Here is a 25,899-nt window from a genome sequence, read left to right on the forward strand (position 1 = left end):
TCTGGCGATAGAAAGGTGTTAGTAGCAGTCTCCTGTTGTAACTTTCCCCCTGATGGCTTTGGACTAAGCAAACAAGATACCAACATCCACAATAACAATGTGCCAATTGGCAGAGTTCCTGGGCTTTTCTTTTCTATTCTTTTTAAATCTTCACCATGATGGTCCCACTGTGATATATTTAACAACTCCTCCTTAAAAATCCATGGGCTACATTTTTGTATTGTATCAACATATGCCCTGACTGTTCTGTTTTTTTTTTTATTCACGTGATTTAAATGGTTTAATTTAAATTGGGTAAACAGCTGTTGAGGATTGTTTTAATATGTGAACAAAAAAGGAGGTTAACAGATCTGTTTGTTTACTTTCACCTTTCCTTTTCATTATATTTAATAATTCTCTTCAAGATAATGTAAATTGTTAAGAAAATTGTTTTCTTTTAGTGCCTTCTGAAATGTTACACAATTTTTTCTTTAGCCATTATTGCCAGAATTCCTATCTTCATCCCAGTGCCAGTGAAGACAAAGATAAAACCAATCTACAGCTTCTGCAATAGCCATCACTGAACTGCTTGCAGAACTTGCCTGGACTATGTATCACTTGTATGCATTGTGAACTCACCTGTATGCACTGTGAACTATCTGTTGGAGCAGTGACTTGTGGTAGTGTTGGGGTATTTTTGCTGATGATGTCATCAGTGGTACAATTTTTCCAAAAGGAGCCGTCAATTGGCTTGGTATATCTTCCTCCCTTCTGCTTGTCATGATCGTTCAACTAAAATTTGGGGGCCAACAGAGGTGAGGCAAAGAACCTCAACCCCCCCCTGCTGGTACAAAGACCTATCCACAGGTGTGGCTGTATACTGGACCGGTAGTCAATGACGGGTAAGATCCAATTACAATGGTACCAACCTAAGACAGGAGGCTGATGCCTTGAGGTTAGCTCATCCGATAACGGGTAAGGACCATATGTAGTACTGGACAACCTAAGGCAGGCACAGTCCCCAAGCCACATGCTTGTTGTTTAAACAGAGAGGGGGAGATGTTGAGAGCCACAGCCAAAGGGGCCCCAGCAAACTTTCAGACTGCCAGCTGATGATTGGCTCACAGTGGCCCCAACTTCTAGCTGATTGGCTCCTCTATGGTGATGCTCATTGGGCTGTTTCCCCGCCCTTTCAGACCATGGAGCTGCTCATTGGGGGACTTTGTTTTGGCTCCGCCCACGCGACCCAGCCAATCGGCCTCAAGAGCAGGAGGATTGTGGGAGGTTGAGAGGCTTGTGGGAAGTCGGTGGTGGCAGTTGGGCTCTGAAGGTTTTCCTGAGGAGGAGCTGTTTTGTTTGGCATGTGTGATTAAAAAAAAAAAAAAGTTTGTTTCTTTTGACAAGTGACTCCTGAATTGTGCCCAGCCAGACTGCGGCACCCCAGCAAACTTTCAGACTACCAGCTGATGGTGATCCTCCTGCCTCAGCCTCCGGAGCCACTGGGATTACAGGCGTGCGCCACCGCACTCCCCCTCATTTTTAACAAAGCAGTGAATGAGCCCTCATTTTGAGATTTGACGCCGTACCTCCCACCACCCCTGACCACCTTTACTGGGACCTAGTTGATGGTCTGTTCCGGCCACACTGTGGGTGTCCTCGGCCCCAGCCAGCTCCTACCCAGCACCGCAGAAGCAACTCCTGGCCTGGCCCAAGGCTGGGGACAGGCAGCTGCTCCTGCACCCACCCACCTCAGGGAGCACTGCACCCTCCAGGGGCCCTGGCCCACCTTGCCCGTCGACTCGGTGCCCCGCAGGATGCACAGATACACCATCAGCCAGGCCAGGATGAGGCACAGCGCCGGCTCCCACTGCACACCCCCGGTCTCCTGGATGGACGGGGAGATGTTGAGGGTCTTCCTGTACCAGAAGTACTGCGTCGAGGAAGCCTTCTCACACTCCTCCTCGTAGCCCGTGTGGTTCCCATTCAGCGGGCAGACAGACCACGGCAGCGGGTCCTTTAGGATGGAAAAGCATCAGACAGAGAGGCTATAAAGGTCAGGTAGAGTGATGGCCGAGAAGGATGCTGGTCCCCACCCCCCTGAGGGCAAGAGGTGGAGCTGCTGAGGCAGATGGGAAAGCAGGGTTTGTCAGGGCCACCAGAGGGACCCCAAGAGGCTCAGTATGGTTTGGATGTTGAGTTCCTCCAAAGATCCATAGATAAAGACTTGGGCTCTAGAGCAGCAGTATTGGGAGGTGCTGTGGGCCTTTAAGAGGTGGGGCCTAATGAGAGCTCATTAGGTCATGGAGACTGTGTCCTTGATGGGGAAATGGGACCACATTCTTCTCTCTCTACTCTTGTTCAAGATATGACCATTTTCTCCCATGTGTGGTCCTGCCGTGATGTACTGCCATCTGCCACTCTTACTAGGATCCAAACCAATGGAACCCATCTGATCTTGGTCTCTGAACCTTCCAAACTATAAACTAAATCCTTTCTCTTTATAACTTAGCTGCCTCAGGTATTTTGTTGTAGTAATGCAAAACTGACTAATGCAAAGACTATTTGACTTGCAATTCTTCAGGCGTTTGTTAAGGACTACTGAACTCCATGGTGCATCTAAAAGGTTGAGGGAAAAGTGGACAAAGGATAGGCCAGCTATGACAATAACACTGTGACCCACCACCTCTGTAGTAGCCAGAACTCAAACCCCAAACTACAGCACTGATCATAATGATCAGAACTTAGGCAATAACTCATGTATTCCCTGTTGTTTGCCAACCCAGGATTAAGCAGAGAAAGTCAAATATGTTCCCTAACCAATCACATAGAATGACTCACTTCTCCTTAGCCCACCTCTAGCTGCTCCAAGCTAACACCCCTAATGGGGTACATCTGCTGGGGGAGACTGGCATTTCCTTCCATGGACATTGGATCTGGAAGCCAGAGGGGGATGAGGTTCACCACCCTGAGGCCATCATACCCCTAGGACCAGAGAACCCCTTAGAGTGACTTCCTTTGAGCTCCAGTCAGCTACACCTGAAGCACTTAGACTCCTGGACTTTGTAGGGAGGAGTCAGTAAGATCTCTTCTGCTTAAGCTGGTTTGCACTGGATTCTGCAGCATTTATGAGCAAAGGAGGCTAAATGGTGCCTGTACAATGAGCAAGATCCAAGGCCAAGTGCAAAACAGAGATACCGAATGGCAGTGTAAAGGTCAACTTGAATTGTCAACTTGATTGGATTAAGAGATACCAAGGATTAAGAGGCTTCTGGGTGTGTCAGTGAGGGTGTGTCTAGGAGTGACTGGCATGTGGGATAGCCAACTGAAGTGGAGACCCTCCCCAAGCACGGGCAGCACCATCCAATAAGATGAGGGCTTTGGGGTTGGGGCTGTGGCTCATCAGTGGAGCACTCACCTGGCAAGATCAAGGCCCTGGGTTGGATCCTCAGCACCACATAAAAAATAAATAAAATAAAGCTATTGTGCCCAGATACAACTAAAAATTAATTAATTAATTAAAAGGAAATTATAAAAATAACAGATGAGGATGTTTTGGATGGAATAAAAGAATTGGGAAGAACTGGGAGCAGCAGCGGAGGCAGGCTGCGATCCCCTGAGGACATCAGACTCCAGCTCCTTCACTGGTTCCAGGTGGACTCTGCCTGTGATTCTCCAGGGGGTTTCCAGAAGCCTTTGGTCCCAGACTAGGGTAGCATTGCTGATCCCTCTTGTTCTGAGGCTTCAGCTCTTGGACTGCCCAGCGACTGGCCCCTCCAGCTCTCCAGCCTGCAGTCAGCCACGGTGGACAGTCCAGCTCTGGTTGTGTGAGCCAGTCTAATAATCATACCCCTTTATGTAACCATCCCTCCTGTTGGTTCTGTTCCTCTGGAGAACCCTGACTAACAGGCAGGGAAGGAGGAAAAACCTTAACTCTGAGCACCCTTGGTGGGCAGTCCAGACAGCGGCCCTGCTCTGCCAAGAGCCGTCCTGTGTTGATCAGTCTGGGGTGACTCTGGGGTTCCATAGGCTCACATTCCTCAGTTCAGACAGAAACGTTCCTCTAACAGGAGTGAGTCTGACCTTCGCGTTAGGCTTACTCCCTTGATAGTTCACAGTCCCCACCACCAGGGCCCAGCGGTGTTGCCTGACGGGTCGTGGCTACTCTGCAGCAAGGGCTGGAGCCCAGGTTTACACCCTCATTAGTGCTCAGGCCCTGGGCGGGGGACACCCTGGCCCCAGAGCCACCCTCCCTCTCTGCACTAGGAGCAGCTTCCCCCGAGGACAGTGGCATCTCCTGCCCCACCCTGGGAGTCTGGGTAGGCCTGGGGCTTTCTGTGACCAACAGAGTTCGGGGCAGACAATGAGGGTGACTTCCGGTGGAGGCCTTCGGGGCCTTTAGCTGCCTGTCCATCATCTCGGAAGCCAGCTGTCTCGTGAAGATGGTCAGCAAGACTCTGGAAGGATGAGGCCACATGGACAGAGAGGCCACCGAGAGGGAACTCAGGTGCCCAGTGACAGCACTGGGTCCTTCCCAGGTGAGAGAGGCCCTTTAGACAGGAATCCCAGTTGGCCCTCCCCAGCCAGCGTCTCCAGGGCCATTTACTGGGCCATGCGGGACTGACTGGGTCCATCCACTGACCCCTCTGCTGAGATCACTCCAGCCTCCAGGTTTCCAACTCTTCCTGGAGGACTAGATCCCCCGGGGGAAGACGCCCAGGTGCACCACCGAGGCTCTGGTGGCATCTGTGTGGGGTGGGGTCCGGGCATCAGGTGTTTGAAAGCTCCGGCCAGTGTCCGTGTGCGACCAGGGCGAAGAAGCTTCAGAGCCAGTGGAGCAAGGGCGGCCCCGCTGCCCTGTCCCCAGCAGGATTCTGATCCCATTGGTAACAGCCTGAGGCTGAGGGCCCCTGAGCAGCAAGTAACCTGTCACCATGGGACTGGAAGCCAGTGAGCGCCTCCCGCACCCTTGCTGCCGCTCTCATGTGACCGTGGGGGAGGGCTCCAGGGGAGAGGGACTGGGGGAGGCCCAATGACCTGTGAAGGATGGGGTACATGAACATTCAGGTGACTATCTGGAATCACTGCCCGCCCCCAGTTCTGAGGACTAGAAATAGGGACCCCTTTGGGGTAGACTTTATTTTCACCTTTGGAAGATGAGTGAATCGTTTCTGACCTTATTAGACAAGACACATGGCTCCCACCTTTGGAGACTTGTCTTCACGGGCATAGACATCGAAGCCAGACAAAGTTGGTGCCTACCTGTAGTCCCAGCTACTCAGGAGGCTGAGGTGGGAGATCCCTGGGCCACGTGTTTGAGACCAGCCCGCACAACACAGCTAGACCCCATCGCCACGACAGCGAAAGGATACACATCTAGAATGCCTGCGATAATGCCGACACCTCTTTCAGAGTGCCACTGTGCAGTGTACAACCTGCCCAACCATATGTGGCAGCTCTGCACAGAGGAGGGCAGGTAGGCCCTAGCATTTAGAGTAAAAAGAGCTGCCCTATGTCCCCTTAGAAGTCTGGGGAGAGGCAGAGTTGTAGTCAGTCTTCAAGGAACTCTAGCTGAAGCCAGGGAAAGAATGTGGTGCTTTGGCTAAACTCAGGGCAGGGTCCTCCCCATCTGGGAGTGTGTGATGGGGCAGCCTTGGGGGAGGGGGCTCCTTGGGAGGCCACAGTAAGGTGGAGATGCCACCTTCCCAGTGGAGATGTCAAGTCAGGACTTTTAGAATAACTCACCCAGGTATTCCTGGGGGCCCCAGAGACTCAAGGACAAGGATTCTCAAGGACCCAGGAAGCCTCACAGACTGGGGACAGTTGACAGCCGATGGCCAGACCTGCCTGGCTTTGGGGCCAGGGGAGAACATCTGAAGCATGAAGGTCAGGCTCAGAGGCCAACGGGGAGGCCAGGCTGGTCCTGCCTCCTCCTCTTTCCCATCTGGGGAGAGGCTGCTGGAAGGGGGATGGGGCAGCAGGCAGAGGGGTCCCTGAGAGTGACCAGGCTGGAGCTGAGGACGAGAGCTGGTGAGCAGTGGTTGGGGGTGCTCTGGGCTGAGCTGGGGTTCTCTCTTTTGCCCCACAACGTCTAGCCCTCTCTGCATCTTGTGCAATGAGCGTGAGCTCCGTGGATGGTCGGGACACTGTTTAGTCTTTGAGAAGAGCCTCTTTTGTGTTAAAGGGTGACCTTGGCCTTTCTGGGAGGAATTTGGGCTCTTCCGGAAAAAGGAGCTCCAAATCTGAAAGGCTAAGTGGCCATGGTAGAAAGGCAAAGGAGGGGCCAGAAGCAGAGGAGGGACAGTCCCTACAGACTCGCTGGGATGCTGAAAACAGTCCCCACTTGCCACAGGCTTTTTCCTGGATGCAGTGGTGCACTCCTGTCATCCCAGCAGCTCAGGAGGCCGAGGCAGGAGGATCGCGAGTTCAAAGCCAGCCTCAGCAATGGCAAGGCCCTAAACAACTCAGTGAGACCCTGTCTCTAAATAAAATACAAAATAGGACTGGGGATGGGGCTCAGTGGTCCAGTGCCCCTGAGTTCAATCCCAGATCCCTCCCCCACACCCCAAGAAAACAAAAAACGTCCTTAATATATCTGGGGTCACATCCCTCAGAGAGAATCAAAGGATAACTGTGGACTCAGTCCCAGAAACAGGCAAGAGCTCATCCCTCTGCACAAGCCAGCTCATGGTGCCAGTCCGGGGCCAAGGTCCTGGGGCAGAAGCCCTCCTTCCCTCTGGATGGGGAGGCTCGGCTTCCCTCCGGCCCTCCTGTCACCCTCTGGCTCCCCAGAGACTGGCATCCTCCACCCACCACCCGAGGTGGGCAGCTTACATCCACCCCCTTTCCCACCCTGCTCACCTGGAAGGAGTGGAAGAGGTACCAGAAGCTCCAGGCGTTGATGACGTTGTAGTAGATGGTCCCGAAGAAGGAGACCACCACGCTGGCGATGCCTGCCAAGAAGCAAGGGCGGCACTGAGGAGGGCTAGACACCGTGGCCCTGTCCAGAGCATGCTCCCAGGACACACCCGCGGTGACTCCCTCCGTGGAGTCTGTGTGACCACTGTGACCTTCGGGAGAGTTCTTTCTTTCTTTTCCCCCCACCCGCCCCACCATCTTCTGGAACATGAGGCCAAGCACAGGTCTTGGTTTTTGTTGTTGGGACGGCTGTGCCAGGTACCAGGCTACAGTCCTCAGATGTGTTTGGTCCTCGCCACGGCATTGCCCCCATTTCACAGAGAAGGAAACTGAGGCACAAGGTGTGCCCAAGACTGCCCAGCTGGCAAGTGGCAGAGGTCAGATTTCCACCTCATGTGAGAAGCTCTTTGTCACCGGCAAGCACCAGCCCCAGGCCCGGTGTGACCACAGCTGCCTCTTTGGCTCACTGAAGGTTGAGTCCTAGGGGTCAGACCCTGCCCTCTGGCATTAGGGAACAGGGACATGAGGGGTGGGGTAGGGAGTGGTGGGAATGGGCTGCCTGGGTCTGGTCAGGACTGCAGAGCTCAGGGTGGGGTTGTGAGCCAGGGAAGGTGGGCCACCAGGGGTGCCCTGAGCTCTGTCCCCCACTCTTTCCATCCCACACCTGGGAGGGCTCTCAGGGAGACTGGCGCGGGCCGTGGTGAGGACATTCAAGCTGCCAGTATCAGCAAGCTGCAGGGCAGCGATCCCCACCTCCGGCTACCCTTGGGGTGCTGGGTGCTCAACGGGTTCCAGCACCCCAGAGTGGCATGCACAGTGACCGTCTTTCCTGTGACAGAGCTCACGCTGCCTCTGTGACTGCTGTGTTAAAAATGAACAGCCTTTCAAGGTGAGGAGGCGTTTAGGGTCTGGAGATGACTTAAGAGGCCACTGGACATGTGGCTCTTCTGGGTCTGAGATCAGGTCCTGTCAAGCTGACTCCCTCCTCACTTCTGCCAGGAGTCACCCTGCTTTCCTGGGTTGTGCAGAGCAGGTGCTGGGGATACCAGCTCAGGCAATTGGGGAAAGACGTGGTTTGAAGCTGCAGCCTTGCTCTCCATGTGTGTCTCAGTTGCAAACGTTAATGGCACCTCCTCCAGCAACCTCTCAGGGGTGCAATGAAGGTTAAATAAGCTCAAGAGCTTGAATCTTGTAGGCAGCACCCAGCACAAAGTAGGTGCTCAGTAAGAGAGAGCTGTTAATTAGCAGGGAGCAGTTATGTGCATTTTCTGAATGGTTGCTGGCTGGGCTGGAGTTAGAGCCCCTGTGCTGGGCAGCTGCTTCCCTTGTACATATTTCCAAGCTGAGGCCCAGAAAGGAGAAGCCACGTTTCCCAGGGTGCTGCCCTGTGGGTCAGAATCCCAGCCCCTCTCAGCCCCTCCTGGCTGTCAGTCCCTCCGGTCAAGGGCTTTCTCTGGGGCCTCATGCTTGCTGATGGATTCCCACCCCACCCCTGTGCTCCCAGGGGACTGAAAGGTGGAAGGGGACCGGAGAGGGCCTCACCTACCGACACCGCTGAGGTAGGGGCTGATGGTCCTCCAGGCACCGATGCTGCCCTGCCGCATGCGCTGCCCCACGGCCAGCTCCATGTACAAGAGTGGCATTCCCTCCACGAAGAGCATGATGAGGTAGGGGACCAGGAAGCTACCTGCAGGCATCCAGAGCTGAGGGCCAGGCCGGCACTGCAGATGGCCTTTCTCCACCACCTGTGCAAATGCCCTTCCCTCGTCCTCCCACCTGCCCTGGCCTCCTTCTGCCTTGTATCTTTCCTCTCCGTCCGCCATCTTCTGCCTGCCTGGCTCCCACCACTCCACATGTCCACCCCTCAGCTGTCCCTCTCATTCATCCATCATCATCCATCCACTTCCTTCCTCTCTCCCATCACCCATCCATCTGTCCACTCATCCAACCAACCATCCACACATCCATCCATCCATAGATCCATCCATCTGTCCATCTGTCCATCTATCCATCTGTCCATCCATCCATCTATCCATCCATCCACCCAACCACACATCCAGCCAGCCACACATCTATCCATACATTTGCACATACATCCAGCCACCCACCCATCCACACATTTGTCCGTCCATCCACCCACCCATCCACCCATCCACACATTTGTCCATCCATCCATCCATCCATCCATCCATCCATCCATCCATCCATCCTCTTTTTCTTTCTACACATCCATCCATCTATCATCCATGGAAGACATGAAGACATGTCAGTTGTTAAGATCTCCAAGTGTCCCCACCCAGGGTGGAAAGCTGCCTCCATCCCATGCTCCTTGGGTGTCCCCTTCAACTCCTCTTCCAGAACCTCCCCCCTTCCATCTTCTATTTCAGCAACTAAGGGTTGATCAGAGCCAGGACACTGAGTCGCTGCACTTTTTGAACACTCCCCCTTGAGCCCGTCCACCTAGGTGTCTCCCTCTACTCACTTCCTTGGGGCCTGCGCATAGCCCTGGTGGTGCCCGGGTGAGGTGGAGCACTCACTCTGCCTACGGCCTGGGCATGGATGGGATGGGAGATTAGCACCCTGTTTCCCGCCCTGGAGGGCTCACCTGGGCAGAGGGGTTTCAGTTGCCCTATCATTGCGCAGGGGCACAGAATATTTCTCCAGGCCTGATATGTCAGAGATGGCTGCCCAGTGGACAAAGCTCTAGGCCACCTCTCCATTTACGGAGCATTTCTGGGTGTATTGGTTTGAACAGTGCCTTCCACCCCAAATATCATTTTAGTAGAGGGAACTGTGACTCATAAGAACCTCAAACCCACGGGTTCCTTTAGAATCATTGCAGGTAAGTGTCCTTGGTGATGGGAGGAGCTGGGGAGTGGGAGGGGGCTGTGGTACCCCACCCCACCAGACCAGGCACAGAGGCAGGCCACCTGTAGAAGGGCCCCCACCTGCCCTGGAGAGGAGTGGTCCCCCAACCTACCCCGGGAGCCCCTCAACCATCCCTCTCCATCCTGGCTCCTTGACTGGGGACCCAAGAAAAGTCCAAAGAGAGGAAAGCGGGGTTTTGGTTAAAATAAAACCCTGACACTATAGCTGTGGGGATTATGAGCTGGTTACAGAAGGAACTGATGACCCAGGTGTTAAGATAAACAAGAAGATATATTTCCTTTTTATTTTTTGTAGTACTGGGGATTTAACCCAGGGGACTTAACCATCGAGCCACATCCTGAGCGCCACCCCCTTCCCCACCTCGTGCTACTTGTTTTGAGACAGGGTCTCACTGAGTTGCTTAGGGCCTCCCTAAGTTGCTGAGGCTGGCTTCAAACTTTCCATCCTCCGGCCTCAGCCTCCCATGCTGCTGGGGCTACAGGCATGTGTCACTGCGCCCTGCGGAAGTATGTATTCTTACATAAAAATCCAGTAGTTAAAAAATGCTTCCATGGTTCATGAGCACTGGCTGTACCCTGGCTTCTCGCCAGCAGGTGTTCGCAAGCCCTCTCCAGACCCCAGGGGATCTCTGCATCACCCTTACCCAGCTACGGACGCATTCGGCCCAGGACGCATTCACTCAATCGTGGGCCCTCAGGCTGTGTCCAGTTTTCTGCCATCCCCAACAGAGCTGAGGATTGCAGCCTGGGCCACTTGCTTGGTCTTATGCCTGGGGCTACAGATGCTAGGACAGAAGCCATGTGGTCATTGGTCCACCCCAGAGGGACAGCAGGTACAGTGCAGGAGACAGCTAGAGCCTGCAAGGAGGCTTGCAGGAGTGTCGGGCTCCTCCTCTGTGTGCAGGGGCCTCGGCAACTACAGCTCATTTCAGGACACCCCTAGGAGAAGCCTCCAGGCCTGTCCCTTTCTGTCCCCAGAGACATGCTTTGACATTCCACCAGGTTTCTCTGGGTGTCTGAGGCTATCAGTGGCTTCTACCCATGAGCCAGAATGGGCTGTGTCCATCCCTCGGAGTCCATCCCTGGGGGTGTGGCTCAGGGACAGAGCACTTGCCTGGCAGGTGTGAGGCCCTGGGTTCCATCCCCAGCACACACACAAAAAAAATCGTATTCTCTCCCAAAGTGTCAAACAGTAACCACATCTGGCAAGGTTCACGGGACAGCTTGCCTCTGGAACACAGCCCGACTGTCCACGGCCCTGGGTCAGGTGGAATTCCAAGGCTCCGTGCCCAGGTGGAAACGTGAGGGCATGTCGCCCTACCTGTCAATCATTTCTCTCTTTCCCCCTAACCTTCCACAAACAACCAATTCAGGGAAATGTGTCCTGAAGTCCTTTTGTCAACAAATGATCCTAGGACAATCGAACATCTGTGTGGAACATACACCTCAACCCACATTTCACAGTTTATATCAAAAAATCTCACAAAGGATCATAGACTTGTATGTACAACTAAAAGCTATAAAACTCCAAGGAGAAAAGGAGAAAATCTTTATGCAAAGATGTCTTAGATACCACCACAAAAGCCCCTTCTGGGGAAAACAATATGGTGATAAATTGGTCTTCACTGCTCCTGCTCCGTGAAAGATACTTAAGAGAACAAATGGACAAGCTACTGATGAGAGAAAAAAATATTTGCAAAATATACAGCTGAGAAAGCTTGGTGTCAAGTGTATAGGAAGGATTCTCAAAACTCAACAAAAAAACAAAGCACCCACTTGAAAAAGTAGAAAAATGTTCAACAGAAATTTCACTGAAGAATATGTCTCTCAGTCCTCTGATGCTGGATCCCAGGAGAGCTGAGACTGGGTCAACTGTAAGGAACGTAAATTCTTTGGCTCATGGTTCTGGAGGATGTGAAGTCAGAGAGCATGGTGTCATATTTGTGAGGGGTTCTTACCAGCCCCCGGTGGCATATGTGAGAGGGCAAGAGCCATCAAGAGGGTGTGGAGCTCACGTTGATAACAAACCCATTCCAGGCTGGGGAGGCTGAGGCAGGAGGATCACAAATTCAAAGCCAGCCTCAGCAACATAGAGAGACCCTAAGCAACTTAGTGAGACCCTGACTCAAAGAACAAAAAATGGTTGGAATGGGGCTCAGTGGTTAAGTGCCCCTGGGTTCAATCCCCAGAACCAAACCACACAAATAAACAAACAAACCCACTTCAACGATAATTCATTCATTCATTTGTGAGGTCTCTGCCCCTTGGGATCTAACAGCTGTTGAAAAGTCCTGCCTTTCAATACTGTTGTATTGGGGATTAAGTTTCCAACCTGTGGACTTTGGGGGCTGGGGCACGTTCAAAACACAGTAAAATCTATAAATGCCAAATTAGCACATCAAATGATGATGCTCATCCCTGGAGTTCATTAGGAAAATGCAAATTCAAACCTTGACAAAGAGACACTCCACACTTATTAGAATGGCTACAATTTAAAAATACTGTCAAAACTAAGTGCTGGCGAGGCTTTGGAGAAAGTCCCACACGTTGCTGGTGGGAATGTCAAATGGTGCGGTCACTCTGGACAGCAGTTTGGTGGTCTCCTAGGAGGTGAAGCATACGCTTATCATGTGACAGCCTAGAACTGACACCTCAAAATAAGGCAAATCTGCTGCACATAAACATATCTCAGTAAAAGAAAATTGTGTTTCCTAATCAGTTTGAAAATAAGTCTATTAACCAACCCTCTTCCAACTGAACTGCTCTCATGCTCCTTTGATGTAGAAATTCTGATGCTGGATCTGCTCAGGGAGTCCGTGGTGTTAGAGAGCCGCGGACGGGGCCTGCAGGGGTGTGTTTGTTCCTGTGTATCCCGGTGGGGCGCGCTTGGTAGATTAAATATGGCCAATTCTTAGAGCTCCTGAAGGTGGGGTCTAATTCCCACCCCATAAGTCTGGGCTGAACTTGGGACTTTGTGCAGTAGAACGTAGGGGGGAAAGGATGTCATCTGGCTCTGGAGTCCAAGCCTTGAGACTTGGAGCATGGTCCTGCGTCTATCATATTAGAGGCCCTTCCAGGTTTCTAAGGTCAACAGGAACGTGCAGGAGAACCTCAGGCCCCCACCTACTGTGCCAACTGCCAGGTGTGCGAGGGACCTTGTTGCATGAGAAGGGCCCCAGGCAGGGAGTGGAGGAGCTGCTCAGGAGACCCACAAAACTGTGAGAAGTGGTTAATTATAGTATGCTTGGTTGTTTTGTTATTGTTTGTTTTGGTATCAGGGATTGAACTCAGAGGTGCTCAACCACTGAGCCACATGCTGAGCCCTTTTAATTTTTTATTTAGAGACAGGGTCTTGCTAAGTTGCTTGGGGTCTCACTAAGTTGCTGAGGCTGGCCTTGAACTTGTGATCCTCCTGCCTCAGCCTCCTGAGCTGCTGGGATTACAGGTATATTCCACTGCACTTGGCAACTGTAGTTGTTTTAAACCACTACTTCCCCCTCCCTTTTTACTTTTTAATATCTCAGCATGTATTTTTTAAATGCTATGGTAAAATATTTTTTAAAAAATTTTTAATAGTTTGAACTTTTATTAGAAGGATTCTCTCTAAATTGACACTCTCGTCCTGGGTGAATGAGATAATATAAAGTGGGGATTTGAAAAGATCCATATTGGGGCTGGGGTTGTGGCCCAGGGGAAGATGCCTAGCATGTGTGAGGTATTGGGTTCGATTCCCAGCACGGCATATGAATAAATAACTTAAAGGTCCGTGGACAACTAAAAAAATGTTAAAAAGAAATCCATATTGTAGCAAAGTGAAAGAAATGGAATTCTACAGGATTTTAAGAGAATTTGCAGTGACATCTTAGATGATCTAAGAAAACAATCGTATTTTCATGGTTCTCCTTTTGGTTTAATACTAGAAGAGTTCAGTTGCTACCACCTGTTTTAAGAGGTAAAATATATGGTTTTTTCCTGGTCAGCTGGCCTCAGTAGATACTTATATCTCAGCCCATCTGTCTTTAGTGATGGCCAGAAGACTTCAAAGCCCCAGAAAGCAAAGACTTCTTGCTGATTTCTACTTGAGATCTCTGGACTGGGTAAGCACAGTGAGAAGGAAGTCCTTAGGCCTGGGCCAGGGACCCGGGACAGGACAGTAAACACCTCTGCTCCACCATGAAGCCAGCCACACGTGTCCCAGAAAGGTCCTCCTCTGTACCCTCAGCCGGGCTGACGGTCAGCAGGTGGTGCACCACGTCTCGGCCAGGGGTGACAGGTCCTAGCTTGAGCCGACGTCTTCCTGAGACAAGCCCAAAGGAGTCTGGGATGAGGGGTTAGGGTTAGGGTTAGGGTTAGTCAGCTTTTTCGCTGCTGTGAAGGATCTGACCAGAACAATTTTCGGAGGAAAAGTTTATTTGGGGAGCTCATGGTGTCAGAGGTCTCAGACAGCAGGCTCCATTCCTCGGGGCTCAAGTGAGGCTGAACATCATGGCGGAAGAGTGTAGCAGAGGGAAGCAGCTCCCATGATGATCAGAAAGCAGAGTGAGAGAGAGAGAGAGAGAGAGAGAGAGAGAGAGAGAGAGAGAGACTCCACTTGCCAAATACAAATATGTACCCCATAGCCATGCCCCCAGTGAACCACTTCCTCCAGCCAGCCCTGGCCTTCAGTTACAGCTCAGTTTATCCCATCAGGGACTAATGCACAGATTAGGTTAAGGCTATCACCCAATCAGGTCTCCTTCAAGCCTTGCATTGTCTCACACGTGAGCATTTGGGGGACACCACATCTAAACCATAACAGGGGGTATCCCAAACTTTGTAGATTTTCACATCTGAAAAGTCTGACATTGAAGCCATACAGATAGAATAGCATCAGAATCCATAGAAATAGTCATGGATACAATTATCCCTGCATTCCCACCTGAAGTCCTTAGCATCTTTACCACACACACCCCCAGTCTTAGGGAGCAGCAGAGAGCATACACAATGTGGTGGGTCCCATGTCAGGCTCATTGTACAGTGTGCCTTGAGAGATTCAGAACCTCAACTATATCCCCCTCAAAAGCTAAACCTGCATGCACCCTGCCTGGTGGCCAGAGCCCTTGATCCGGTCACAGGTGTTAATGACACAGCCACCTGTAGGTGCCCATCGAGTGACCTCACATCTTTGGTGAACACATCTGCTAAGTGAGATGTCATCCTATTGGAAAGCCGGATGTCAGTGCCAGGAGTGGTGGAGTCGCAATGATACACCAGGGGTTCTGGATAGAGAACCCCTCCTCATCACCTGCTGGCTGCTCAGTGTCCAGGGCCCCGCCTTGGTACCAGGGGTGGACACAGATCTCTGCTGTGCATCCCAGCTCCAGGTTAGTAGGGAGCACACTGCATGGTCGAGCATCGGGGACAACACACCGTAGACCCACCCACACCAGGGGTCCCAGTACCATCCCTTGATGGCCTCACTCTTCTTCCTTTTCCACCTGTATCTGCATCTGCTCCAAGGTTGAGTGTTGAAAGGCAACATAAGGGTGTCCTTGGAAACACAAGTCAGCTTGGTGCGGCCGCTCGGTGGCATGTCAGTGGAGACAGCCCCCTGGGCACCAGCCTCAAAGGTGAATCTCTTATTTCAGGTCAGTTCTGTGCCAAAGATCTCTGCCATGCAGGCCAGCAATTCTGACTGAATCTGCTGTCCGTGAGGTTTCTCCCACTTGAAACAAGGAAGTCCCTTGTAGGAGACATTTTGAGACTCACAACTGTCTTATGCCCACATTTTTGTCCAGTTACTCTGCTGACTGTCAAAGGGTGATTTGGCCCCCATGCCCTCTGACCCCTAGCCCTGCTTGACTGTCCTGCCGAGCAGTTACCTGGGTCGAAACTCAATCATCACATTGTTTGCCTGGTGTCTGCCTCCAGACTGGTGTGGAAGCTCACGCTCCCTGCCTGGCCCCGAGCAGCACAGGGCAGGGAACTGGAGCCCAGGGAATATTTGAGGACGGCAGGAAGGTCTCCTTCAGGTCTCACCGGGTCTTTCACACCCGTCACTTCCTGTAGGAGCCTTTCCCAACTGCCTAAAACTAAGGACTCCCCTCTCTGGGATCACAGCCCCTGCCATCGAGGTCCTTGCCCACACACGGAGTGTCTCCTGGTCTGCTCGCCCTTCCCAAACCCCCAAACAGCTCACTGAGGTTAGGCATGGGGTCTACCTGACTTACTGCAGAGTTCTATCCTAATGAATGACCAGCACACAGTAAGTGCTCAATAAACATTTGTTGACAGTGGTGGTTCTACTGGGGTGGACAGATCATGAGGCTGTTACCAGGGAATAACACTGGAAAGATCTGGTGAGGTACATTATGGTGCTAAAAACTGTGTGTGTGTGTGTTTTTTTTTTTTAATTCACAGTATCACTATTTTAACCACTGACATGACTTTGTGTCTATAGTAGATAAGAGGAATACTGGCAAGGCCATCATGGCTAACACCTCCCTCTGAAAGTATGAACTTTCATGAAAGCAACCTTTGGACCTATGATAAGACACTGTATATCAAAATAGAAGCACCCCTGGAGTGTGACAGAGCTCCAGAGCTCGTCTTCCTCTGAAATAGATTTGCTCTGAGAAGTAGAAGAAAGGAAAGAAAGACATGTTTCCGGGACAACACCAGGCAGCAATGAAACAGACCAGGTTAAGAAGACAAAGGGTTTTCTGAGGATGGAAAAAAAAAAAAAAAGAAAAAGAAAGCAAGAAAACAAACCTTGATGGCTGGGTGTCAAGCCCCACGTGGCAATAAGTGGAGGAAATCTACAATGTTAAGAAATCGTCCAGTGAAATACTAAGAACAGAGAAGAGACATAGCCAACAGCTCAGGACCTGAGGAGGCCAAGAACACGGCAGACTCTGCCCTGGAACAGGCACAGTCACCAACTCCACCAGCGTTTACCTGGGTGAGTGCAAGGCCAGGGCTCACCATCCTAGAAAGGGCTGGTGAGAACATGTCTAATACATGCACATTGCCTGGAACTTGGGAGGAGATTATGAGATCATATAAACTTCTATAGTATTTTAGGTATCCAGAATACCTAAGAATGAATAAATTTAAACCTGGCTGCAGAGTTTCCTTCCTCCTCGGAACCAAAAAGCTGAAGACAATAAAGAAGCTTCTCTACATTTTTTTGAGTAATAAAGATTATTGGCAGGGCTGGGGCTGTAGCTCAGCGGTAGAACACTTGCAGACACGAGGTTCTCACAGACACGAGGTTCAATCCTTAGCACCGCATAAAAATGAATAAAGATATTGTGTCCATCTTAAAAAAAAAAAAAGATTGTAGGCCAGACATGGGGTGACAAAGGAAAGATATTCTCGGACACACTCAGAAAGTGATCCACCTATTTATTATTCCTGAAATATTTACTTGCTGGTAAACCAAAGAGTTGGATAAAAGGGAAAAACCCGTGTTAAGGAGTTGTGTCGTGAAAGAACCAAGTGGCAGTTGATAGACGGAACAGAGTGAAGTCTGAAATAATAGTTGATTTCATTGTAAATGCCAAAGGAAAACGGAATTCCTAAGTAAGAAGAAGCAACCTATTAATAGTAAAATAATCATCTTCACGTGTCTGAAATCTCAGATTTAAGTCAATAAAATTTAATAAGTGGGTGTGGGTAAGGAAAGAAAGAGGAAGTGAAAGTGTGTGCTATGGGGTGAACGTGCTCCCCAAATTTCATGTGTTGGAAACTGAATTCCAAAGTTTTTAATGGTATTCGGAGGTGGGATCCTTGGAGGCGACTGGGTTGTGAGGGCTCTGGATTAATGAACTAAGGAATTCTTGGGTTGAGGGAGTGGCTTTGTTATGATTTCATGCTTCCTCTGGTACTTACTCTCTAGCACCAAGGCCCTGTGTTTTATTGTGACATAGCACAAGATGACACAGCACAGATGCCAAGCAGATGCAGGTGCCATGTTCCTGAACTTCCCAGCCTCCAGAACCATGAGCCAAACTGACCTCTTGTCTCTCTAAGTTGGTCTGTGGTGTTCGATTATAGCAACAGAAAACAGACTAAGCAGGTTACAATTTTTCAACTTTCTCAGATAACATTTTATTCTTAATATGGATAGAGAAAATAAATGCTCCTCTTTTTTAAAAATGTAACTACTAGTAGAATAAAAATAGGACTTAAGAGGCAAAATATACTTTATATTGTAAAAGATAAAAAAAAAAAACACAACGCCCGCAAAAAGCAAACTGCAGGCAGAACAAAACATGATGAGAAATGGCAGTGAACATAACCTGATAATAAATATAAATGGATCAAACTCTTCCACTAGAAAGACAATGACCATTGGGTTATAACAGAGCTAACTTTACACCACCTAAAGTTCTACAACTGGGGGATAGTTAAATACATCATGAAGCCTCTGTGAATGGGATGTTATGAAGCTATTTAAATTAATATTTTCAACATATATGACAAGACTTTAAAGTAACTGCAATAGGTTCATTTCATTTTATTTATTTATTTTTTTAAAATTTGATACTAGGGATTGAACCCCGGGGGGGGGGGGCTTAATAACTGAGCCACATCCCCAGCCCTTTTTATTTTGAGACAGAGCCTCACTAAGTTGCTTAGGGCCTCGCTAAGTTGCTAAGACTGGCTTTGAACTTGTGATACTTCTGCCTCACCTTACAGGTATGAGCCACTGCACTGGCCAATTGGTTTATTTTGAATACAAACATCAAATGATAGTAAAAAAAATGTGGTTCTAATATTTTAAAGGAAAAATGTTAACTGCTGTTACCTCTGGATGGTGGAATTTCAAGTGATTTTGTATTTTAGTCTTTGCACATATCTGTATTTCCCAGAATCTTGACCATAAACTTATCTATCACATTTATAACCCCCAGACAAGTACAATAGGTTATTCTAGAGCACGTTATTATTATTTTTTCTAATTATCATAGCAGTACCTCATCTATTAGCTAAACCTAAGAATCTCACTGGAAGAGAGACCCCTCTCTGTGACAGCTGTCCCCTCAATGTGTGACATTTGTCTCTGTGAGCCCTCCCATTGTGCTGACTCCTTTGAGGCCCACAAAGACATAGAAAAACCACTTTTGGGGGGAAGTTAACTGAGGCTTCCAAAATCTTTGTAAATCTTCTCCACTTACATAACTTTGTGCTCAATAAAAACCACAACTTGGATTCTTTAACCTGAGTTTTTCTCTGTGGGGGTGAGCGTCTGTGTATGGACATGGGTCTATTTGACAAAGCACGTCCCGAGTGACACTGAAACTGCTGGGCCAGGCCCCCCTTGGAGACATACTGCTCTACCCAGTGTGACAGTCCTTTCCAGTGCCTCCTTCTCCTCATTCACTCCTTCCACTCCCAAAAGTTTCCCATTGAGACTCAAATCCACTCAATGTTTTGTGAATAACAAAAGATCAGGTAAAAAAAAAAAATTAAAAGTCATCCTTATGGATCTGCCCTGGTTGGAAACGTCTAGAGTTCCTGTCCAGCCTCTTCCTCCTCTCCATGCCCATCGGCTCTGGCAGATCCTCACTCTGCTTGCTACCCAGCTCCAGCCTGGCCTGCATCCTGGCATCTGTAAACCACAGCTCTATCAGTGGCTGCCCCAAACCCTGGCTTTACCTTCAGAGTCAAGTTCTCCAGCTCAGCTCGTTAATCAAGGCCCTTGGGGGACATGCTGACCCCCTCCTCGCCTCCAGCACCTCTCTCGCCATTGTCCAGCCCTGCCCCAGCCCCCAGCCCTGGCTGCATCAATCATGGCCACTGAGGATCTCTGGCTGTTCCCCTCAAATGCACGCACTTCTGTGCTTTTGCCTGTGTGGTTTCTGCTGCCTGGGGTGTTTTCACATCTAGTTGTTGAGCTGAGCCTCAGACTCCATTGCCCCACGGCTTTCTGAATTCCCTGGGGGCAGTTAGTCCTTCTCCAGTTGTTTCAACAGAGCCTCTGAATTTCCCTTCCTAGCTGGGCCTGCTCTGGGCTGAAGGAATGGTCTAACACTTGTCCTTTCCTGCCCCCAGGGTAATAAAACCATCTTCAAGAAGTGCCCCACTGCCTGCTGTCCCTGTTTGTATTTACGGAATGACTTCAATTCAGTGCCTAGAATGCCGATATCGTTTAGTTTTAATTATTGTCTGCCTCTTCCTGTTCATAAAAGGGCATAAGATAGTGGTGTTTTTTTGTTTGTTGTTGTTGCTTTTGTTTTTTCGTCTTTAGGTACTGGGGATTGCACTCAGGGGTGCTTAACCACTGAGCCACATCCTGAGCCCTTTTTATATTTTATTTTTGAGATGGGATGGGGTGTGCCAAGTTGCTAGGACCTTGCCAAGTTGCCGAGGCTAGCTTTGAACTCGAGATCCTCCTGTCTCAGCCTCCTGAGGTGCTGGGATTACAGGCCTGCCCCACCTCGCCCAGCAGAGGGTGGCTCTTAATTTGGGCTGCATAGCCAAATACCCTGGGGAATTTTAAAAACTCCTAAAGTTCAGGCCCTGCCTGAGAGCCACCCAATCAGGGTTTCTGGAGGTGGGACACAGGCACCCCTAGGTTTTCCAGGTCCTAATGATGCAAACATGTAGATGAATGGAGGCTTCTCCATTCATCAGAACAGGCAGATGCTATGTTCTGCTGGTTGCTCCTCCTCCCCACTGTGGGGCGCTACACTTCACACCCACAGTGACGGCTCAGGACTGAGGCTTAGCCTGGGGGCTGCACAGAAGAGGTTGCTTTTTTGGGGGGGAGGAGATTTCCTGGAGAGGGCAAGGTGTGTGGGGTGCCCTGGTCCAAAGGAGGACATCACACATTTTGGAGCATATTGAGCAGAAGTAGAGAGGACACTGGTCCAGAAGGACAAGGGATCACAGGAGGACACTGTGGACTTGCAGGCTCTTGGCCATGCCCCCTCCAGTGTCCAGGTGCCTTCATGGTCAAGGGTCATGTCAAAACCATGGGAGGAAGCCCCCTGTCTGGAGGGTCCTAGAAGAAGGCGGTGACATCTGACACAGTGCTCTTGTCCTGCGTCAGAGAAGCTGCAGGGCGCTGGGGAGATGGCCCCAGCTTGGGCACAAAGGTGGCTCCAGCCCCAGCTACTTCCTACCAAGCAAACTTTTCTTCTCTGAACTTGTTTCCTGTCTGTAACTAGAGGGACGGGACCGACCGTGGCAGCACTCTGCCAACTACACAGCTGCAGGGAATGCGCCACACTACACTGCGCAGGAGATGTCCACACTGCCTGGCATGTCAAAACTTGCTTTGCAAATCGTAGGTGTTGACAATTTATGACCTCTGACACTCAGCTTCTGTCCCTCCCAGAGAACTGTAGACACAGCGAGTCTCATCCTGAAAGCACCCGGATACACCAACATATACACAGGTCATAGGTGAGCACTCGAGTGGTTGCCTGGCCCATTCCTGGAACTGATGTACTGTGGATCAGCCCCAGGGTGTGAGCAGTGGTCTCCATGGCACCTGGCTCCAGTGGTAAAGGGGATGGCCCAGACCAGCTCACAAGAGCCAACTGCCCAACCTCTTCCCAGCCCTGCACAGTGGGACAATATGGTGGTAGTTTGGAACCAGCTATGGTGGAAATATTTATACCATGATCATCAGCAAATGCTATGAATTAGATCACCAGGCCCCCAGCTGCTGGTGATCCGGGAACACATGAGCTACCGTGACCCTTTCTGCAAAGAGTGGTCCATGGACCAAGCGGCAGCCTTACAAGGAGCTTGTTGGAAGTACTGAATCCTGCTCTCCCTGCAGGTCTCTGGGCATGAAGCTCTGGGAGGAGGAGGGGATCTGTTGGAGATGGGATGCTTTAAGCAGTTTGGGGTTAGCAGAGATAAAGTGGAGGGGGGCTGGAAGAGCTCACTTCCTGACCCAGAGAGGAGTAGAGGCTTTGAGGGGAAGTGGAACATCAAATCTGAGAGCATACTTTCCCAGGGTGTGGTCAGGTGCCATCCGATGCCCACCTCTGTGATGTTCAAAAAGCATATAAAGAAAATTTAAGAGGGAATAAAAATCTATATTTCCTGCTCTTGTTTCTCTGCGTTTCTTCCATGCACACATTTACATAAAGTGACTTGTGGGTTTGTTTGTCCCCATAGGTTAGTACTTGGCACACTGCCTCCCTGGTTTCTTCCAGCATAATCACTGCCTTAGACTTTGACATGGTGGCCCCAGACCTGCTGATCTTCTCAAAAAGGGATTTGGTGACGTTCCTTCGACTGCTTATTTTTATTTCTGGCACCAGCGGCCAGAGCTGTACAGAGAAGACCGGTACCTGGAATGTAATGTTCAGAATTAACATTCCTCGTGCCAGGCCTGGCCTGGAGAGCAGAAAGGGATCACCTCCTTGGCCCATGGCAAGGAGTGCAGACCCTAATCTGCTTGCTTCTGGAGGCATTTTGGCACAGCTGGGGGGATTGGGGCTTATAAACAAAGCCCTTCATTTGTTGGGGGTGTTGGCAGCTCTGGGGAGAAGGAGGTTATACCCTGTGGAGTATTTTTGTGATGTGGCTTGTTCATCCTTCATGTCCAGGTCAAGAATGAGTTGTAAACTGCCTGGGTTTGGGGCCATGTATATCACGTATTCATAGGTGACTACTGTGCAGCAGAAACCACCGGTATCCCGCCTCACAGCTTTTCATCACAGACCTCCTTCATTCATTCAGCAAGTATTTATTGGGTGCCTCCTCCAGCCCCACCCACCATGAGGCTGGGTGAATGGGGAGATAGAGAAACCTAGGACATCTCTGCTTCTGACCAACTGCTACCTTGGCCAGACAGGTAGTGGGGAGGGTCACAAAGAGCAGCCAGGCTGACAAGAGCACCCCAGGGGAAGAATCTATCTTGTGCAAAGAGTTGAGGCAGAGAAGTTGGCCCTTGTTGACAAAGAGCTGTTCAGAAGAGCTGGGGGTGAAGTGGCAAGAAATGAGGTGGAAATACAGGGGAGTTGTTAGGTGGTCAAGTGACTATTGTGCCAAGATGAGTTTGAATTTGCTCTTTATTCTGTAGACACTCGTCATCCACCTGACCTATGGCCCATCCATTCACCTGCCCACCCACCAATCTATCCGCCACCCAGCCCCTAGCCATCTGGAACCACCCATCCAGCCTAAGTGTCCTCTGCACCAGGCCCAAGATTTCCTCTTGTTGTTCTTTTTGGGCTCCAAGGTCTTGAGGTTTCCCTAGCAACTCCTGGATACATAGTTGACTTCAGAACCACCCAGCCCACCTATGCCTGTTATGGACCAGGCTATATGGGCAATGACCGAACAGACTCCATGTTACCCTGAGATTCGACGGCACATTAAAAAATGCTTCTCCCATGGGATCACTCCGCCTCTGAACCCATATCATGTTTGGCAACACAAAATGACAAGTCTTGTAATTCAATGTAAAATTGTTCTCTCTTTGATTCCCATTTTTCTTGGACAATGTACCCTGGCAGAGAATGATGGTCTAGATGTTAGCCACCATTCTTTAACTTGTACTCAACTAGGGTCGTTTTGACCCACTTCCCCGTCTGCTTATGATTTTAGATCTCATGACCTTTGTTTATGGTTTGGAATCATAGCAACAGCCACTTACAATTAATACGGTTTTGGACTATAAAAGGTAGACTCAAACCCCGCGAGGAGGTCAAAGGGTGTAGACTTGCAACCTACCCCTTGGCCTGCCAGCTCGTGAATAAAGGTTCTGTCTCCTGCTTTAAGATCTAGTCAGTGATTTATTGCAATCTTGCCATAACATGCCTACCTGCAGACTATTTAGGTGATGGAATTAAGCAGTCATGTGACACTGAGACTAGGTTAGCCTGAAAATTGGGTGTTGTTACCCAGGATAAAGGCTGGTATGCTGAGCTCAGAACTGTATGAAAGTCTCCCTTCCAAAGTCAGTGAGGAAGATGAGGGAGTATATGGCAGCAACTGCCCTTCACATAATAAGTGGGTGTTTATGCATTTCAAATTTTGAAAAGGATCCAGAATTGAGAATATTAAAAAAAATCTCTATGGATTAACCTTTTGTTGAGTTGTTTTTGAGCTGGGGGAGGGGGAGGTGATGGGAGGAGGGAGCAGTATTTAGGACTTGGTCTTAAATGGGTCAAATTTTGTGTGAATACTTGGATCTAACATCTTTCATTGTCTTTTATGCTGATTATAGAAGACACAGAGAGGGGGGTGGGGGAAGAGAAACAAAAAGATAAACTCCTGACAATACATTGGCACATTTCCCCCATTCCCTTTTCTCTGCCTATTTTCAACATAATTGTTTAAAAATTCAAATCCGTTTTATAAAGTTTTGACTCTGACTTCCACTCCCTCCACTTTAATACACGATGAAAACATAGATAAAATTTTATAAACAGGCCACTTTAAGGCTGCCAAGAACACCACTGTGAATGCTCCATAGTTTATTGAACTCCTTAGTCGTGGGCTTAGGAAGTTTCTAAAGTTTAATCTTATCCAAAGGTGGTGGCCATCCTGTTTTCTACCTTCTGTGAGAACTGTGAGTATTTCTTTAGGCAGAATGTTAGAAAAGGAATGACTGAGGAAAGACGTCTTTAAATGGTGCGACTTGAATCCCTCTTGCCACACCTCCCAGGTGGCATGAGGTGATGCTGGCTGTCCCCTGAGCTGCGGCAATGGTTCATAGGAAACATTTGTCAAAAACAACCCACAAAATCCAGGTAGGGAATGATCTGCCTTTCCTGCCTCATGGTTCCAAACCAAACCATTCCCCCCTCCCCAAACTAATCTTTTCATGAAAGATGTGAAAGAAGCCGGTTGAGATGGCTGCACACCTGTAATCCCAGCAACTCAGAAGGCTGAGACAGGAGGATCACAAGTTCAAGACCAGCCTCAGCAACTTCTCGAAAATAAAAAGGGCAAGGAATGTGGCTCGGTGGTAAAGCGCCCTTGGGTTCAATCCCCGTGCCAATAAAATAAAATTAAAAGAAATAAAGAAGAAGAAGTTAAAAGAAATAGCTGGAAATTAAAAACCTGAGTCCTGGGTATCAATCCTGCTGTGCAAGGGACTTCAGTTTCAGATGTGAAACTTGTAATTTTGTCCTTAGTTTTGCTCGTACACTTCAGGTTTCTAAGAAGCCACGTCGGGGGGCCGGCCACCTCTCCTTCTCCCAGGGGAGAGAGCAGCATCCCGCGCCTTGGCTCTCACCCTGCTGCAGCTGCAGCGGACCGACTGGGAGCTCTGCTCTGGGTGGACTCCGGGTGGGGTCGGGGGTTCCCGGAGGACCTGGCTCTGTGGCTGCGGGCTGAGCGATCGGTCGCGCTCCGAACCTAGGCGCGCTAGCTCCTAGCAGGGTGCAGCCCCGCGCCTCCCGCGCCTCCCGGGCGCAGCCCAGCGCCCCGCGCACGGGCTGGGCGCACTCACCTCCGCCGTACAGCTGGCACAGGTAGGGGAAGCGCCACACGTTGCCCAGGCCCACGGCATAGGAGATGCAAGCCAACACGAACTGCCGCTGGTGGCCCCATTGCGGCCGCACCTTCTCCATGGCGCGACTCCACTGGCCCCGCTGCCCCAGCCGCCGCGCTCTCGGCTCTTGGCTTTTAATTGCTAATCTTATTAACGGCGCCCGCGGAGGGCGAGGCTGGTAATGGCTGACGGCGAGCCCCACCCGCCGGGCCGCCGCGCGGGGGAAGCGCCCGGGGTGGTTGGTGGGCGCGGGGCGCTAAAAAGAGCTCCCGATGGGGTCCCTCGGCCCCTGGCCCCTTTTTGATCGAGTGCCCGCTGGGTGCCAGGCCTGGTCGCGGACAAGCCTGTGACCCACACACATCCCAGCCCTCCTGGAGCTGGCTTTCTGGGGAAAGGAGACGCTTACGTTGGACTGGATGGAACATTTTCAAGGGTCCTTGACCCACAGCGGGCGCAGTTTCATAGGTTGGACCGAGTGCATGTGCGAGACCAAGAAGACCCAGGGAAGACCACTAAGGCAAAGCAAACGGGCAGTGGTTCCGCGGAGGAGGAGCCAGGACCTTCCCGCAGAGACTAGAAGGAGCCAGGGACCGTCCCCTCTCCAGCGCCCAGGGTAGCTATATCCACTGTCCAGCTGGGCTCTGCACCTATGGGCAGGCGGGATGG

The 25,899-nt window shown here is 50.4% G+C and overlaps 1 protein-coding gene and 1 pseudogene across 4 annotated transcripts in view; both read right to left on the reverse strand.

Moving 5' to 3' along the window:
* Slc6a20 (solute carrier family 6 member 20) overlaps positions 1-25,327 on the reverse strand; it is a 51,054-nt gene extending 25,727 nt beyond the window's left edge. For 2 of the 4 annotated variants that reach the window (XM_026390071.2, XM_077795686.1), the window contains exons 1-4: positions 25,192-25,312; positions 8,441-8,581; positions 6,838-6,929; positions 1,766-1,993 (exon numbers count right to left, since the gene is read on the reverse strand). In XM_026390071.2, the coding sequence (XP_026245856.1) occupies positions 1,766-1,993; positions 6,838-6,929; positions 8,441-8,581; positions 25,192-25,312 (582 nt within the window). Of the gene's footprint in view, positions 1-1,765; positions 1,994-6,837; positions 6,930-8,440; positions 8,582-25,191 lie in introns of all 4 variants that reach the window. The other 2 variants (XM_026390072.2, XM_077795687.1) reach the window with 2 other exon arrangements.
* On the reverse strand, positions 14,652-16,249 carry LOC144253606 (polyribonucleotide 5'-hydroxyl-kinase Clp1 pseudogene; annotated as a pseudogene).
* Positions 25,328-25,899: the final 572 nt, after the last annotated feature.

This window comes from Urocitellus parryii, chromosome 3 (genome assembly GCF_045843805.1).
Source record: "Urocitellus parryii isolate mUroPar1 chromosome 3, mUroPar1.hap1, whole genome shotgun sequence".
NCBI lineage: Eukaryota > Metazoa > Chordata > Mammalia > Rodentia > Sciuridae > Urocitellus > Urocitellus parryii.